The sequence below is a fragment of the Acinonyx jubatus genome, chromosome B3 (assembly GCF_027475565.1).
Source record: "Acinonyx jubatus isolate Ajub_Pintada_27869175 chromosome B3, VMU_Ajub_asm_v1.0, whole genome shotgun sequence".
Taxonomy (NCBI): domain Eukaryota; kingdom Metazoa; phylum Chordata; class Mammalia; order Carnivora; family Felidae; genus Acinonyx; species Acinonyx jubatus.
The window spans coordinates 111,892,101-111,905,865 of record NC_069386.1 but is presented as its reverse complement, the minus strand read 5'-3'; the positions used below and the strand labels follow the sequence as shown (position 1 = coordinate 111,905,865).

Genomic DNA, 13,765 nt, shown 5'->3' with positions numbered 1-13,765 from the left:
TCTTTATGATCTCTGACCTAGAGGCTTCTCATATTTGGTATAGAATTCTCTTTGATGATGGTAAACACAAATCTGACCTCAGAAAATCCTTCCAATTTGAACCCCTCTGGGATCACACCCCCCCAACTCCCCAGCATCTCATTCTTGGGCTTTTGGCCCCATCATCTCTGTAGTTGAAGCAATTGACAAGACTGGCTTTGGTGTTCTTGTCCCTTCTGCCTTCATGACACTGAGATGGTAACAGGAACATGTGCAGATCTGGGAAATTAGCCAGTAAATCCTAAGTAGTGAAGAAGTCTGTGGATAAGAGTAAAATATTTTCAAAATATCTAGCTCAGCCTTCCCATGAACCACCTCAAAGACCGTCCCCCAAGAAAGCTCTCTGACGTTCATCTAATTTGATCGTAACGTACCTCATGCTTCCAGTGTGTCTCTCTTTGGCAAACTATTGCTAGCAAAACAGAGCTCCTGACCAAGAAGCACTTCCTGGTGACTCACTTCAGTGTTCCCTTCCTCCTATTGATCCCTCTTCCTTGGTCCTGTCACTCCCTGGTCTCCCTGCTGCACATCTTTAACAAGCTCCTGTCCCTTTTGAGATTTACAGCTTGTCAGACCTTTGCATGCTGTGTCCATCCTCTCTCAACTCTAGCTGCCCCTACCTCACATAATAATAAGTAGGCTTTCTTTAGCTAAACACCACAGGGTTTTAGTGCTTTTAATCTTTTTCTATAAATTAGGCCTTTCGTGGCATCTGAACAGCTGTTGGAAGTAATATACATTCAGCTAAGTGCCATGGATACCAGGGAGGATGGGACATGGGTAGGTGTGGTGTGTCCCTTGTGAATGGAAGTATGTGAGGTTGTGTGTGTTGATATATGTCCTGTGGCTTGGGGATAAAAGGTCAAAAGGTCACTAGGACCCTTAACCATTTTTATCCAAAACGCACTCCTAAGAGGCAACAGTATCCAAATCCAGGCTTTCATGGGAGGGGCTCTAACTTCTGTTCCTGGCACCAGCACCACCACCACTTGCTTATTGTGTGGCCTTTGAGTAATTCCCTTCTCTCCTTCATGCTTCAGTTGCTTGAGGTGGTTTAAGTGATTCATCATTTTAGGACATTTTAAAATGCTATATAGATATGTTAATGTTAACAATGCTGATCACAGTTGTTAATGTTAACCTCATAGGCACACGGTGACACTTTATGTTTTCAAAGCAATAATTACAGCCAACCTGCACCATACCCCTGAGAAGTGGATTTTTAAGGCTGCTCCACTCAGACTCATTTGTACATGGTCCTACCCCAACCAGTGCACATTCTTAGTCTGGGATTGGGCTGTGGAGGGCCTTGGAGCTAAAGTATGGAGAGAGTTCTGCTAACTTGACCAACCAACCCCAAAGTCTGTGGTTAATGGATTACAAATTTGGGTAATGCTGGACAATAAATTACAACTATAATAATAAAGCTGAAAGTACACACAATTTAAGCAGAAACACCAGTGTTTTTTATCGGAAATGAAAGAAACCATTGATCATAGCAACTGTCTGAGATTAGCAGGGAGCCACATTTTCAAACATCCTGCAGTAAATCCAGAGCAGATCCAGCTGGAAAGCAAGAGTGGAAATAAAACTTGAAAATTCATACCATGCTTTGAAGTTTGCTTCTTTCACAACCATAAGTCCCTGATTCGCCCCAACCATTCTGAGCTGCTCTTGCTTGTTGAATTTATTTTAAAAGAGACACAAGCCATGCACTTGCATATAATCTTTCAAAGGGACTCCAGCTTTTTGCAGGGATGGTTGCTTGAGGAGTATGAATCCCAAAATACTTTCTCTTGCACATGAAATCAGCCATCAATTCAACTGGAATAGAAAGGCTTCCAATACTAAAACTAGAAACCACTCTTGGTTGTAGTAAGTACCACTTTTTCTCTTAAGTTCTTTCCTTTACCCATCCATGCACTTTTAATTTTTAGTTTTCGAGTGCTATTATCTGTCAAAAACTATTAATGCTGATAAGAGGATACTAACATGCCAGACGCTGGAAATGCCAGGATGGCAGCCTAATCATGTCTTCCTTTCCATGAAGCTGTCTGGGACTCCTGAAATGGACTGTGTCACCACACTGAAATTACTGCTATCCCATTAAGTCCTCAGAGGAGAGAAAGCCAATGGTGCAGGTTGAGCAGAGCTTCAATCTTGCACAGGAGCCACTGTCACCATACGTCAACCTCACCTACCAACTGTGCTTGTGTGGCAGGAGCCCAGTCCTTCTGCCCAAATCCCAGATGACTTTAGAATAGCGCATGGAGTCTTGGGCCAGCTGGACGGTTAGATCCTTTCTCTGCTGATCAGTATGGGGAAAAGGGATATTCCCTATGACTGAGATCCAGTCACTCTTAGTATTTTCGATGACCACCAGGAAGAATTGGCAAGGGCATCTAAGAAACATGTCCTTGGCCACAGAACAATCACAATAACCTAGTCAATAACCAGTCACTCGACTTCGTAATAATCTAGTTGCCCGAGTTTCTGTCAACAAAACAAAAAACTAAAACGGAAAATACTTTGATTCACAGAGCCTGGTTGAGAACAACGTAGATCATAAAACCAGAAATCTGGATTTCCACCCTTAGGTTCATAGGCCGGTGATTTTTGGTCAATTTGCATAAGTCTTGAAGGTTCCATTCTCCCCACAGAATGAAATAATGCTTGTGAAAGGCAGGCTGAAAATTGACAAGCACACTGTACCTATGAGAAGTTATTCTAAAAAAATAGGGAAAATTCAATTTGTCCTCTCTTTCCTTCTCCAGGTACAATGCTATGAGGCAGGAGCAATGCAGAGAAAGTCCTTGACCTCTGGGGTCCGCTTCTCTCTTCTTGGGCTCTCCCACCTGGGAACTGGATAATTCAAGAGTAGAAGAAACCCCAATGAAGGGAATCATACCATGGACCCAAGCAGTGAACATGGTTCCATCAACATGATCCAAGCAACAAGCCAGCCACAAACTTAGTAAGGGGGGGAAAAAGCTAGCAACACAAAAACAAAGAACTCTCAACTTTACAAACACTGGGAGGGCAACAGCTGGTCAGCTGAGATTAAAGGAGCGTGAGAGAGCACCTCCCCATCTCCTGACTTCTCCTCCCCCATAGAGGTCCTTGCAGCCAGTCAGGGCTTGCTTTTACAGCTCTGTGAAGATGACCTTGTTCCAGCTAAGATAGGGGCTCTTTTGATCACAGCAGGGGGATGCTCTGGGCCTGCAGCTGGCAGATATTAATAGTACAGGATCCGCTGGGGTGGAAGAGATCTCTCAGTTGGGCCAGGTCACTTATATTCATTCCCTGCTCTGCATCAGAGCAGAAGGGACTTCATTTCCCTGAATTGGCCCCTGCTGGGTATTTCCCTTAGGTCAACTCAGATCATTTTATCGCTGGCTGCTCTTGGCCGCTTGTTCTCACCCTACAACCGTTTTCAAGGGAGCACTGTTTAAGCCGTGCCCTCTGCTCTGCAGCTGAAATCTATTACAGGGTAGGGTGGACCCTGAGCTCACCCCATCGGTGTGTTTCTCACTCTCACAAGTTTGCACACACATCTTCTTGTGTATAGGTCTGTGTGGGGGAGAGGCAGAGAGGGCAAGAGACAGACAAGACAGGAATTGTTTAGAGTCAGGAGAGAGCAATGTGGGGAGAGGAGGCTCTTACAAGTATGCCAAAGTATCAATGCTAAGATTCCTGAAGATCCTTTCTATTATGCTTAATCTAGGAAAATACAAGGCCATTCTTCCCACACCATAAATCAGAATTTTAAAACCCCATCAACAAGTGAATACTCCTGATCTTCAGATCCACATCATGATCTCACAACGGTAGAGCTAGAAAAGACTTCAGCAATGTTGTATTTATCCAGCCTGTCCTTTAATAGAAAAAAACCCAAGTTATCAAAAGACCTGCCCAAGATCACAGAGCTAATAACACAATGTCAAAGCTGATACACGGGATGCTGGAGACAACAAAATAATTTATACCTATTAATCATAGTGGCATTGACAACCATTGCAATGTATTTGAATAGGTAGGTATAAATGTTCTAGGAAAATGTTCTAGGAAAATTGTCCATTTTAGTTTACTGGTAAGGAACTTCATTATAGACTTCAGGAAAAAATATTTCTATAGCCTCTTTACCTGCTCAGCTATACAAAGGAAAGCTCTAGAAAAATCAATTATTTCCATTGCCCCTAGGATTTCATAATTTTAAAAAGTTGTCAAAGGATGAGCGGGTAAGTCTCCCCTTGCCCTGAACACACCTTTACCATTTTCTGGAAGCAGTTACACCGGAGCCCCAAAACAATTTCCTTTGTATCTGTTTTGTTCCTCTTCTTTGCTTAAGATAAGAAAGCCAAGACAAAGCAAAGTACTATTACTTATTGTTTTTTTTTAAGTTTATTTCTTTTGAGAGAGAGAAAGAGAGACAGAGAGAATCCCAAGCCTACTCTGCACCATCAGTATGGAGCCTGAAATGGGGCTCAAACTCATGAACTGTGAGATCACAACCTGAGCCAAAATCAAGAGTCCAACACTTAACTGACAGAGCCACCTAGCCCCGCCACCCCCCCCACTGCTGGTTTTTAAATAAGGAAACAAAAATTTTTTTTCTCCTCAAGGCTGACTAAATTGTGTGTGTGTGTGTGTGTGTGTGTGTGTGTGTGTGTGTGTGTGTGTGTGTGTGTGTGAAATAAATCACAATTTTTAATCAGGTGCTTTGTGTGAGTCTCATGGTTACTATTTACAAAGTATTTACTTTGGTATCCATTCAGCATTTATTTACTGCCTACTATAAGCCTAGAACTTTTCTAGTCACTTAGGCACAACCATAGATGCAAAAAGAATACAAGATAGCCGGTGCCCTTAAAAAAATCTTCCAATCTAGGGGCACCTGGGTGGTTCAATCAGTTGAGCATCAGACTTCAGCTCAGGTCATGAGATCACAGTTAGTGGGTTTGAGCCCCGTGTCGGGCTCTGTGCTGACAGCTCGGAGCCTGGAACCTGCTTCGGATTCTCTATCTCCTTCTCTCTCTGCCCCTCCCCTGCTCTGTGCTGGGTCTCTCTCTCTCTCTCTCTCTCTCTCTCTCTCTCTCTCTCAAAACTAAACATTAAAAAAAAAGTCTTTTTTTTTAATCTTCCAATCTAGTCAGGAAAACATGAAAAGTTAAATTAGTTTTCCTAGACCTTTTCTTTAGAAGGCAGAACAGGTAGAAGGGTCACAGAGGAGGAAGAAGGAGTGAGACCAGTGCAGACTGGAACAAACAAGGGGATTTTGTGAAAGTGGTGGCCTTTAAATAAATCTTGAAGGGGTCAGGGAATTTGGGAAGAAAGGAAGCAGTAGAAGTGAAAAAGGGAAATGCTATTCTAGATGGAACATGCTGTCTCTGCAGTGGCATGGAGACAGGAGTGGGGAGTGGTGGGCAGAAAGTCAACATGGTTGGCATAGGAGTTCACCCAGGACACTGGCAAGAACCAAGGGGAACAGGAAGAAAAGGGCAGACTGTGAGGGGTAAGGAAGCATTAACTGTCTCTAGTGGTATTTTGGAAACTGATCCACACAAAAGAGAAGAAAAGCAAAAAAATCCTGATTTTTAGCATGTGCTGATTCCCATGGTGTAAATCCTTCCACCCTGGCTGATTTCAAGCTAACAAACCACAAATTCCTGAATATTTTAAAAGTGACTTCTTGATTTAAGCCCATTCTCAGGAAATGAGCTAAAACAACTCCAAGATTTCTGAGTAGGAAACTGACACAGTAAAAGGAAGCCAGATTCGGAGAGTTTAATTTGGTGGTGGCAGAATGGAAATGGCAGCGAGGCTAGAGTTGGGAGGCCGTTTTGGGATCTATAAAAATAATCTAACTGTGAGTTTAATAAGTCAGCTGATCACAATACAAATTACAAAGAAGAGGTGACTGGCTGGCTCAGTCAGTAGAGCATGCAACTCTTGATCTCAGGGTCATGAGTTCAAGCCCCACACTGGGCATGGAGCCTACTTAAAAAAAAACGTATACTATCCATAAACATTTTTTAAAAAATTTACAAAGAACAGGGGACAGAGGAAAAAATATTATCTGGAAAGAAGAGCCAAGAAGACTGGATGACAGGAGTTCAGGGAGGGAAGAAGAGTAAACGATTCGGGTTTTCAGTCCAGGTGATGGGGGAGAGATGAAACATCACTGAATGTGGAAATAGGGGATGCAGGGCATTTTACAACTTTAAAAAATAAGTAATTAGGGTTTTTTTTAAATGTTTATTTATTTATTTTGAGAGAGAGAGAGTGTGTGTGTGTGAGTGGAGGGAGGGAGAGAGAGAGAGTAAGACACAGAATCCCAAGCAGACTCCTCACAGACGAGCCCCACTCGGAGCTTGATCTCATGAACCATGATATCATGACCTGAGCCGAGATCAAGAGTCAGACACTTAACTGACTGAGCCACCCAGCTGCCCTCAAGTAATTAGTTTTCACTCTGAAAAACACCGAGAAGCAAGGAGTGTGGTCCTTCCAATTCTTGAGATGGTAAACTGCAGCCAATCCATGCAAGACCACCTGGCAGTCAGGAGCCTCACCAGGCCTGCAAGTCCCATCTGCTCCCTCATGAAGACTTCGCAGAAAATGGAAGCGCAGAGGGATCTGTCACAGCTAATGCACATTTATCCAGCCCACAACCAGCAGAGCTCCGAAATGTCACATAAGAACTTTCAATAAAACTAGAAACCACCCACTGGCTCAGTGGTGTAATTCCCCTTGCTACGTAAACCATAGCCAGCTTGACCTTTGCTAGCATGGGAGGGTGGAGAAAAGTTTGCAGATTTACCAACGTGGAGAGTTTTTCTTAATCTTTTTGTAAAGCTGGTTGGGAATGCCCCATCTCCAGCACATGATGCCGGTATACACTTTCAGCCAGTCCCAAAGCACCCAGCACCAGCAAAAGGCTACATTGCCATGGGACCACCAGGAAAGCCAACCTGTGAGCATCAATCTCAAGAACCAAGCCACTCAGCAGTTTGCCAGCCCTCGTACTAAGGACCCAAAGCAACCTACGGAGCTGTGACAAGGCTCAAGGTAGAGGTGATGGATGTCTATGAGGGTGCTTCACTCAGATGAAAAGGGGAGCTCGCCTCTGGAGACAGGGCAAGAGACTCTCCAAATAGAAGGGATTGGATGCCAGGAAAGTTGGCTAAGCTAAACCTCCAGGCTCTGGCTGGGTTCACTGGTCAGGGCCTGTTAGCCCAATCTCCCCGCGCAACATGGGGCAGAGAGGAGAGGCCGTGGGACTGTACGTCAGTGTCAGATTTCAGCCCCTCTAGGACAGATCCCTTACCTTCAGACAGGGACAAATCATCAGCTGGAGACACCAGGTCTGCCTGGGAAGCTAGGGCTCCACTTAGATGCGTTGTAATTTGATTCGTCAAGATAACCTGTGAACAGACAGGGAGAAGGTGGGGGAAGAGAGAAGAAAGAGAGCAAATTAATTATTAGAGCTCTCAAAAGACAGACTGTTCAGGGGAGGACTGATAAGCACACAGGTAGGAAAACCCCAGCTCCGACTTTCATCAGTTTTATCTTTAGGCCAGAATATCTAGCAAAACCTATAGGTCACTGAAAACACAGAAAACGGGAAACACGCTTCTTTTAGAGCTTAAACCACCAATCAATTCTTTCTCAATGCTGAGTAAATTGGGACTGAGAGGTGCTGTCATATTAGCTAAGTAACAGAAGTCTACCCAGAGAGAATTAAGATGCATAGGAACACATTTTGTCAAACTTCAATTTTTAGGATTATATCCACAACCCAAGACATTGCTAGTGCTAAATAAAAGCGGTAATTTAAAATTTGAATGCCTACAGCGTCTTCCTTATTAACTCAAGGTCAGAGTTTTAGTTCCAAATTTGTGAAACTGTAATAAGATTCATCTGTAAAGGAACAACACTGTTCTTTTAAATTCATTGAATGCCAACAAAAAACTTCCAATCTCGCTATGTATTTAAAACACAAATTAATATAATCCTACCTATGCAAAATAAGGCTCATGACATTTCAAATCCATATGATCCACTGCCACACAGTGGCACTTGATTCAGCCAAGAAACGATTCTTTTCCTGAAAAATCTTCACTTATAAAGTTTACTATATTGTTTAGAACCCTGAAGGAAGAATACACTACAGATTCTCTCCTGGAACATTACAACATGACTCACGCCACAATCATTTCTCAAGATTTTGTTCCCATGATGCATAAACACTGTGAGCATCTTGGTCACTCAGAGGAAACCTCCCTTCTGAAAAGGGTACTAGGCATTTAGTATCTGGAATAAGCATCTCGTTGGACTGTCTTGGTCTGTCCCGAGGGTCAGCTATGATTTTGCTGCCACCCTAATTTGAACAGAAATGGAAACTGTCTCTATTCTTTATTGTCCAGCTTCTCAGCCACACCTCTGTCACTGTCTCTTGAAGGAACCAGGGCCACATTATAAATCCTATACCAATGGCAGTTTAATTGAGGGCTGAGAGGTGGAGCATGATGGCAAGGTCAGGCAAAGAAACGAAGTACTCTATTAGCAAAGACGACCTTTCCAAGGTCTTTGTTGTGTCAGCTAGGCTTGTGGGTCTCTAGCTATGCTGTAGCGATGATCAGACAGTGCAGCCTTCTGCTGAGTATTTGCTAACCTTGCCTTCATATTCTTCTGTATTGCCTCTTTTCATCTGGACTGGTGAGAATCACATACTATATGCCTTCAATTACAATGGCTTTATACAGTCAAATCACAGCCTGCTCTTTCAAGAACAAATGTTCATTTTTAGGAGTATGAATAAAAATGAAGTCCATTTCTCTCTTTATAATATAAGGCATATGCTCTGGAGTTTAATAAAACTGGGTTCAAATTCTGACTCTGACACTGTGCATCTTGGGAAAGTTACTTAAACTTTTGAGCTTCATTTATTCATAGGTAAAAATCACACCTATCTTATAGAATTTTTACCAGAATTAAGTGAGATAATCAATGTGAGGTACCTAACATAATGTCCGGCACATAGTAAATATTCAATAAATGGAAGCCATATATTGTTACCATATATAGGTTAATAAGTTAGTAAATGCCACGTGCTTCAGACGACTGGATCTAATGTGAGAACACTGAATTACAATTTTTCTACATTAGGATATACTTCAGTACTTGATCATTTCTACCAATCCTTAGTCCTTCTTAAGTATTATTCAACTGCTAAGAATTTATGTTAAAATACCAGTAAGAAAAATAACAGTTATTTAAAGGCAGGTCAATAAGATACTGAAAATACCATGTGTTTTATTTACCAATAAGCAAAACACTGTTATCTGTCTGCCCTAGTTTTTTAAAATGTGAAGCTTCTGAGAGATCAAAATAGGTAAACTCTACTTTTTTAGAGGATTCTTCTATAAGATGGCTTGGTGAAAATGAAATAACTCTAATGATATGGCAATAGTAATATGAAAAAATATATATATTGAATACTTACATTCCAAGGCAGGTTACCATATACACAGGAGAAAATAAAGAGGTAAAGGCACCATATGTCTTCTCTAGAAACTTGTAAGTTAAAAGACAAGCCATTTACCAAAATATTCAGTTCATTCTTCCCCTCAATTTCATTACCATTCCACTATAATGGAAACTTGTCCTGAGATGATGGTTTTGTTATACCCAACTATTAAGTTCTATTCTGCGGAACCAAAAACCAAACTGCAGACGTCCCTCAGAAGGCACTCACTCCAATTTACACTCCCAATGGAAGACTAGATGGAAGAGATAACATTTCACTCTCCAATGGTAAGAGAATCAGCTCCTAGGGGGTTTTGCTAATAATCCTCTTTTTTTTTTTTTTTTAAATTGTGCATCAGAAAGCGAAATCACTGAAAGGATACATAGCAACCAAACTCAGGGGTTTGCTAATCACACCATCTAACTAAATTGTTGTGGTTTTCTAAACCCGTGTTCAGTAAAATGATAGAATGGAAACATTTTCAAATAGCATCAATTACAAATAATCACGACTTGGGCAGAAGCCTATAGACATGTTGTCCTCTGAGGCAATCTGGAGACTTGAAAACTACACTCTTAAAATAACTTATAAAATACTACTACAGTTTATAAACAGAGTCTTAACACTATCTGGTTTCTGAAAATTTGTTCTGACACTTCAGAAGGGCTTTCCTGCTGCTTTGCTCCATTGGAAAGCTTGGGGCTTCTGATGCTTGGTACTATATTTGTGTGGCTGCAGTTTGCACAGTAGTAGGGTTAGCACTTGAGAGTCAGACCGGAGTTCAGACCCTGGGTTCTACCACTTACTAGCCATATGACATTGGACAAGTCTCATAACCTCTCTGGTATGATAATTCTGAACTCACAGGGTTTCATTACACTGGATAATGCATATACGGTCCCCAGCATTAGTGCCTGACCAAAGGTAAATGGTTAAATGTTAGTCCTCATGATTGTCTTTAGTTATCTTTTAATAACTGGTACCTTCCTTTTTATTTATATTTTTAATGTTTTATTTCATCCTTACACCCTCCTCACACCCCCTGCTCCTGGTCCAGAATACATTCTACCTTAGGGGCCACTGTGTGTCTAGTCTGATCCACCTGACAGTGAACTATTAGAAGTATTTCTGCTGGGGACTCCAGGAGTAGCCATTTAGTATATTCTAGCCCATGGTGAGTACTGGAAAATGGGGGACAGAAGAGAAAATAAGACAGCCCTGGAAAAATCAGGGTGAAGAACTGTCAGATCCAAAGGCCAAAAGAAGCTCCTTTTATTTGACTCTTGGAAGGTGACGAAAAATGGATTTATGGTCAGTTGGGGATAGAATAGCAGAAGAAAGGCTCATTTTCAACAAAACAATAACTCAGTATTTACAAGTCAGATTTTTTTAAAGAGCTAAGTATATGGCACATGCCCTCATTCAACTTTCTGTGGGGGCAGGTGAGAGGCAAAATTTGTAATCCCCACTTTCTACAAGGTGAACTAGAGTCACCTGCCTGAGATCAATAGCATAGATGAGAGGGGTGTGCAGGCCTCCTGCCAGTCTCCCTCCTAAGGCAGCAGCAGGCAGAGGAGAGGAGAGAGAACGCTCAGCTCAGACCCGAGGACAGGTGACTTCTCCAGACCTTAGGTTCCTTTGTTCATTATTTTTAGTGTCCAGAAATTACAAGATTATCAGCCCTACACTGTAACAAGCCCAATCTTGTGACAAGAGTCCTTTTGGATTCGAATGCTATGAAATAACCCTAAGTGAAGTAGGTAAATAACTTCAGCTTCTACCGAAGTGTCAAGCATTTGAGGTGATCTGAGCGGAATTCTGCCTCTCTTCTTCATGATTTTCAGTGGCCCCAGATGCATGTGGCTGTCATTTCCGAGGCCCACAGGAGGCCTGGAATCTAAAGTTCTTCATGAAACCCAGGTCTGTGTGCAGGAGTTTAAGGGGGAGACTGGTCTGGAGGAATCATGAGGCACCTCTGGGGCATTTCTATGCCCATAAAAACACCCACTTCTTCCTCCCACCCACTCTCTGGCAGAAACCTGCTACAATCCAACACAGAGATTCAGACAAGTTTCAAAATCACTTTAATTGGGCCTGTGGGGCTAGGCGCAGTGATTGTCCTGATATTCCTGTTTCTCTAGGCAAATAGGCAGTGCACCAGATACCCTGGCCAGCCAGAGAAAGGGCATCATCCAAGCAACAGACAGAGGCCGTGGGCTGGCTGCGCTCACAAACTGCCTACCTGTCGCCAAACCTAGCACTCTCAAAATGACAGAGCTCTGCTTTTCAGAGGTTCTGAAGGCATGGTTTAAGTTTTTCTTCTGTTTGCATTGAAAATGGTCTATCTGCCCAAGGTACACTTTCTTAAACTGTTATTTTTGGTATCTAAAATGATCCTAATTGCCAGATAGGACAGTGCTCGAGCCTTTCTACCTAAACTATAGGTCTTGGATAAGTCAGAAAAATTCTGGGTTTTAATCCTGGCTCTGTTTAAGGGTCGCTGAATGTCCTGCTTTTAAGAAGACAGAGGCCGGAATTTTCCTGTGAGAAATTGTTAAGGTTCATTGAGTCCTTTCATCACCAAGGCTTGAGAGAAAGGCCCTGGAGTGGTTTTCACCAAACTCTCCTCTTGCTTCCCAACCATGACAGTGTCTGCCCCAACCCATCTGCTGCCTAGAAGCAGGGAGTGAGAGGGAAATGGGGTGGGGGTAGGAAAGTGGGGGAGGACAGGAAGGGTGGTGGGGAGCTCTGGGTGCAGTGCAGGGACAGGGTAAGCGCCCACAAGGGCACGCCTAGAGGCCCACACTCACAGACTCATGCTTCTTCCCTGACAGCTCCCCATCCCAACTCCTTCCTGTCGCTTCCAGCATTGAAAAGAGATACCCCGTATTTGCTGTGAGGAAAAGTCAGACCAAATACCGTCGGAGTTTGAGCATCACAGATCTGGTTTTACTATTCCCTGGCTTAATTTTGCCAAACTCTGGGAAATTAGCAATCATTCCACTATGAAAAAATAATCATTTTTTTCTTTAGCTTCAGCCCAGAAAATAAATATCAACTGTCAGTTCTAGAATAAAGAACTGATAAGGTTTTAGTATTCCAGCCTGCTTGAAGGTCTGCATGACAACTGTTTTCTGGGAAAATCTGAAAGGCTGTGGGGGATTTTCCTTTCAAAATATTTGTGGCAAAAGGACCAAACTTCAATTTGACTTGAAGAAAACACTGTTGTGGGAGTCAGGCAGCCTGCCTTTTATTTCTGGCTGTGTCGCTAGTCTGCTGTGCAATTCTGGAAAATGCTCCTAACCTCTCTATACCTAAAAAGTGTTGGGTCCATAATAGATGTCAAGAAAAAAATGTATAATGAATGGCTTTAAATGTAGCAGGCTGCTATGAAAAATGTCATACATTTCTTAAATTTATTTTTTTAAGTTTTATTTATTTATTTATTTTGGGGGGTAGAGAGAGAGAGAGAACACACATGAGTAAGGGAGGAGCAGAGAGAGAGGGAGAGAAAGAGAATACCAGGTAGGCTCTGTGCCATCAGCACAGAGACCTACAAGCTCAAATTCATGAACCGCAAGATCGTGACCTGAACCGAAATCCAGAGTCAGACGCTTAACCAACTGAGCCATCCGGTGCCCCCAAAATGTTATACATTTCAATTTGCGTTAGGATGAGTGTTATACTTAAAATTCCACCTTATCATTGTTTCTCATCATCTACCCTTAAGAAATCTGTTTTACACAGAACCAATTGGCAGTGGCTGAGGAAGAGAGGAGGAAAAAAAAAATGAGGGACATAACTTCAAATAATTTTGCATTTATGGTGAGAATACTTTCAAATCTCGATAAAAATTCAAACCTCTTACTATGGACCTGGAGGAAAATCTGTTGTAGGTTTCACTGTGGAATTCACAGGCGATGCTCAAGAAACACTGTTTAGTAGGAGAGTCCCTCAGGTAGGAGAGTCCCTGATGAAGATATTGGCTCAGTATGAGGCCACATAGATGAAGAGAAATGAATCTTCACAGCTTTGCACGAACACACACTCAATCATACAGAGATTGATAATAATACTGTTTCTGTCTCATGTTAGCCATCGTCTAGACCACTGAGTTCAGAGGAAATGCACTGAAGTAAAACTGTGCCTGCCATTTGGTCAAAATAAACATCCAAGAAAACTGTAGCACTGTAGGGT

The 13,765-nt window shown here is 42.3% G+C and overlaps 1 protein-coding gene across 10 annotated transcripts in view; it reads right to left on the bottom strand.

Moving 5' to 3' along the window:
• The window catches only part of RAD51B (RAD51 paralog B), a 715,946-nt gene that overhangs the window by 298,811 nt on the left and 403,370 nt on the right, over nt 1-13,765 (bottom strand). For all 10 annotated transcript variants that reach the window (XM_053224607.1, XM_053224604.1, XM_053224609.1 and 7 more), the window contains exon 8: nt 7,367-7,463. In XM_053224607.1, the coding sequence (XP_053080582.1) occupies nt 7,367-7,463 (97 nt within the window). The remainder of the gene's footprint in view (nt 1-7,366; nt 7,464-13,765) is intronic.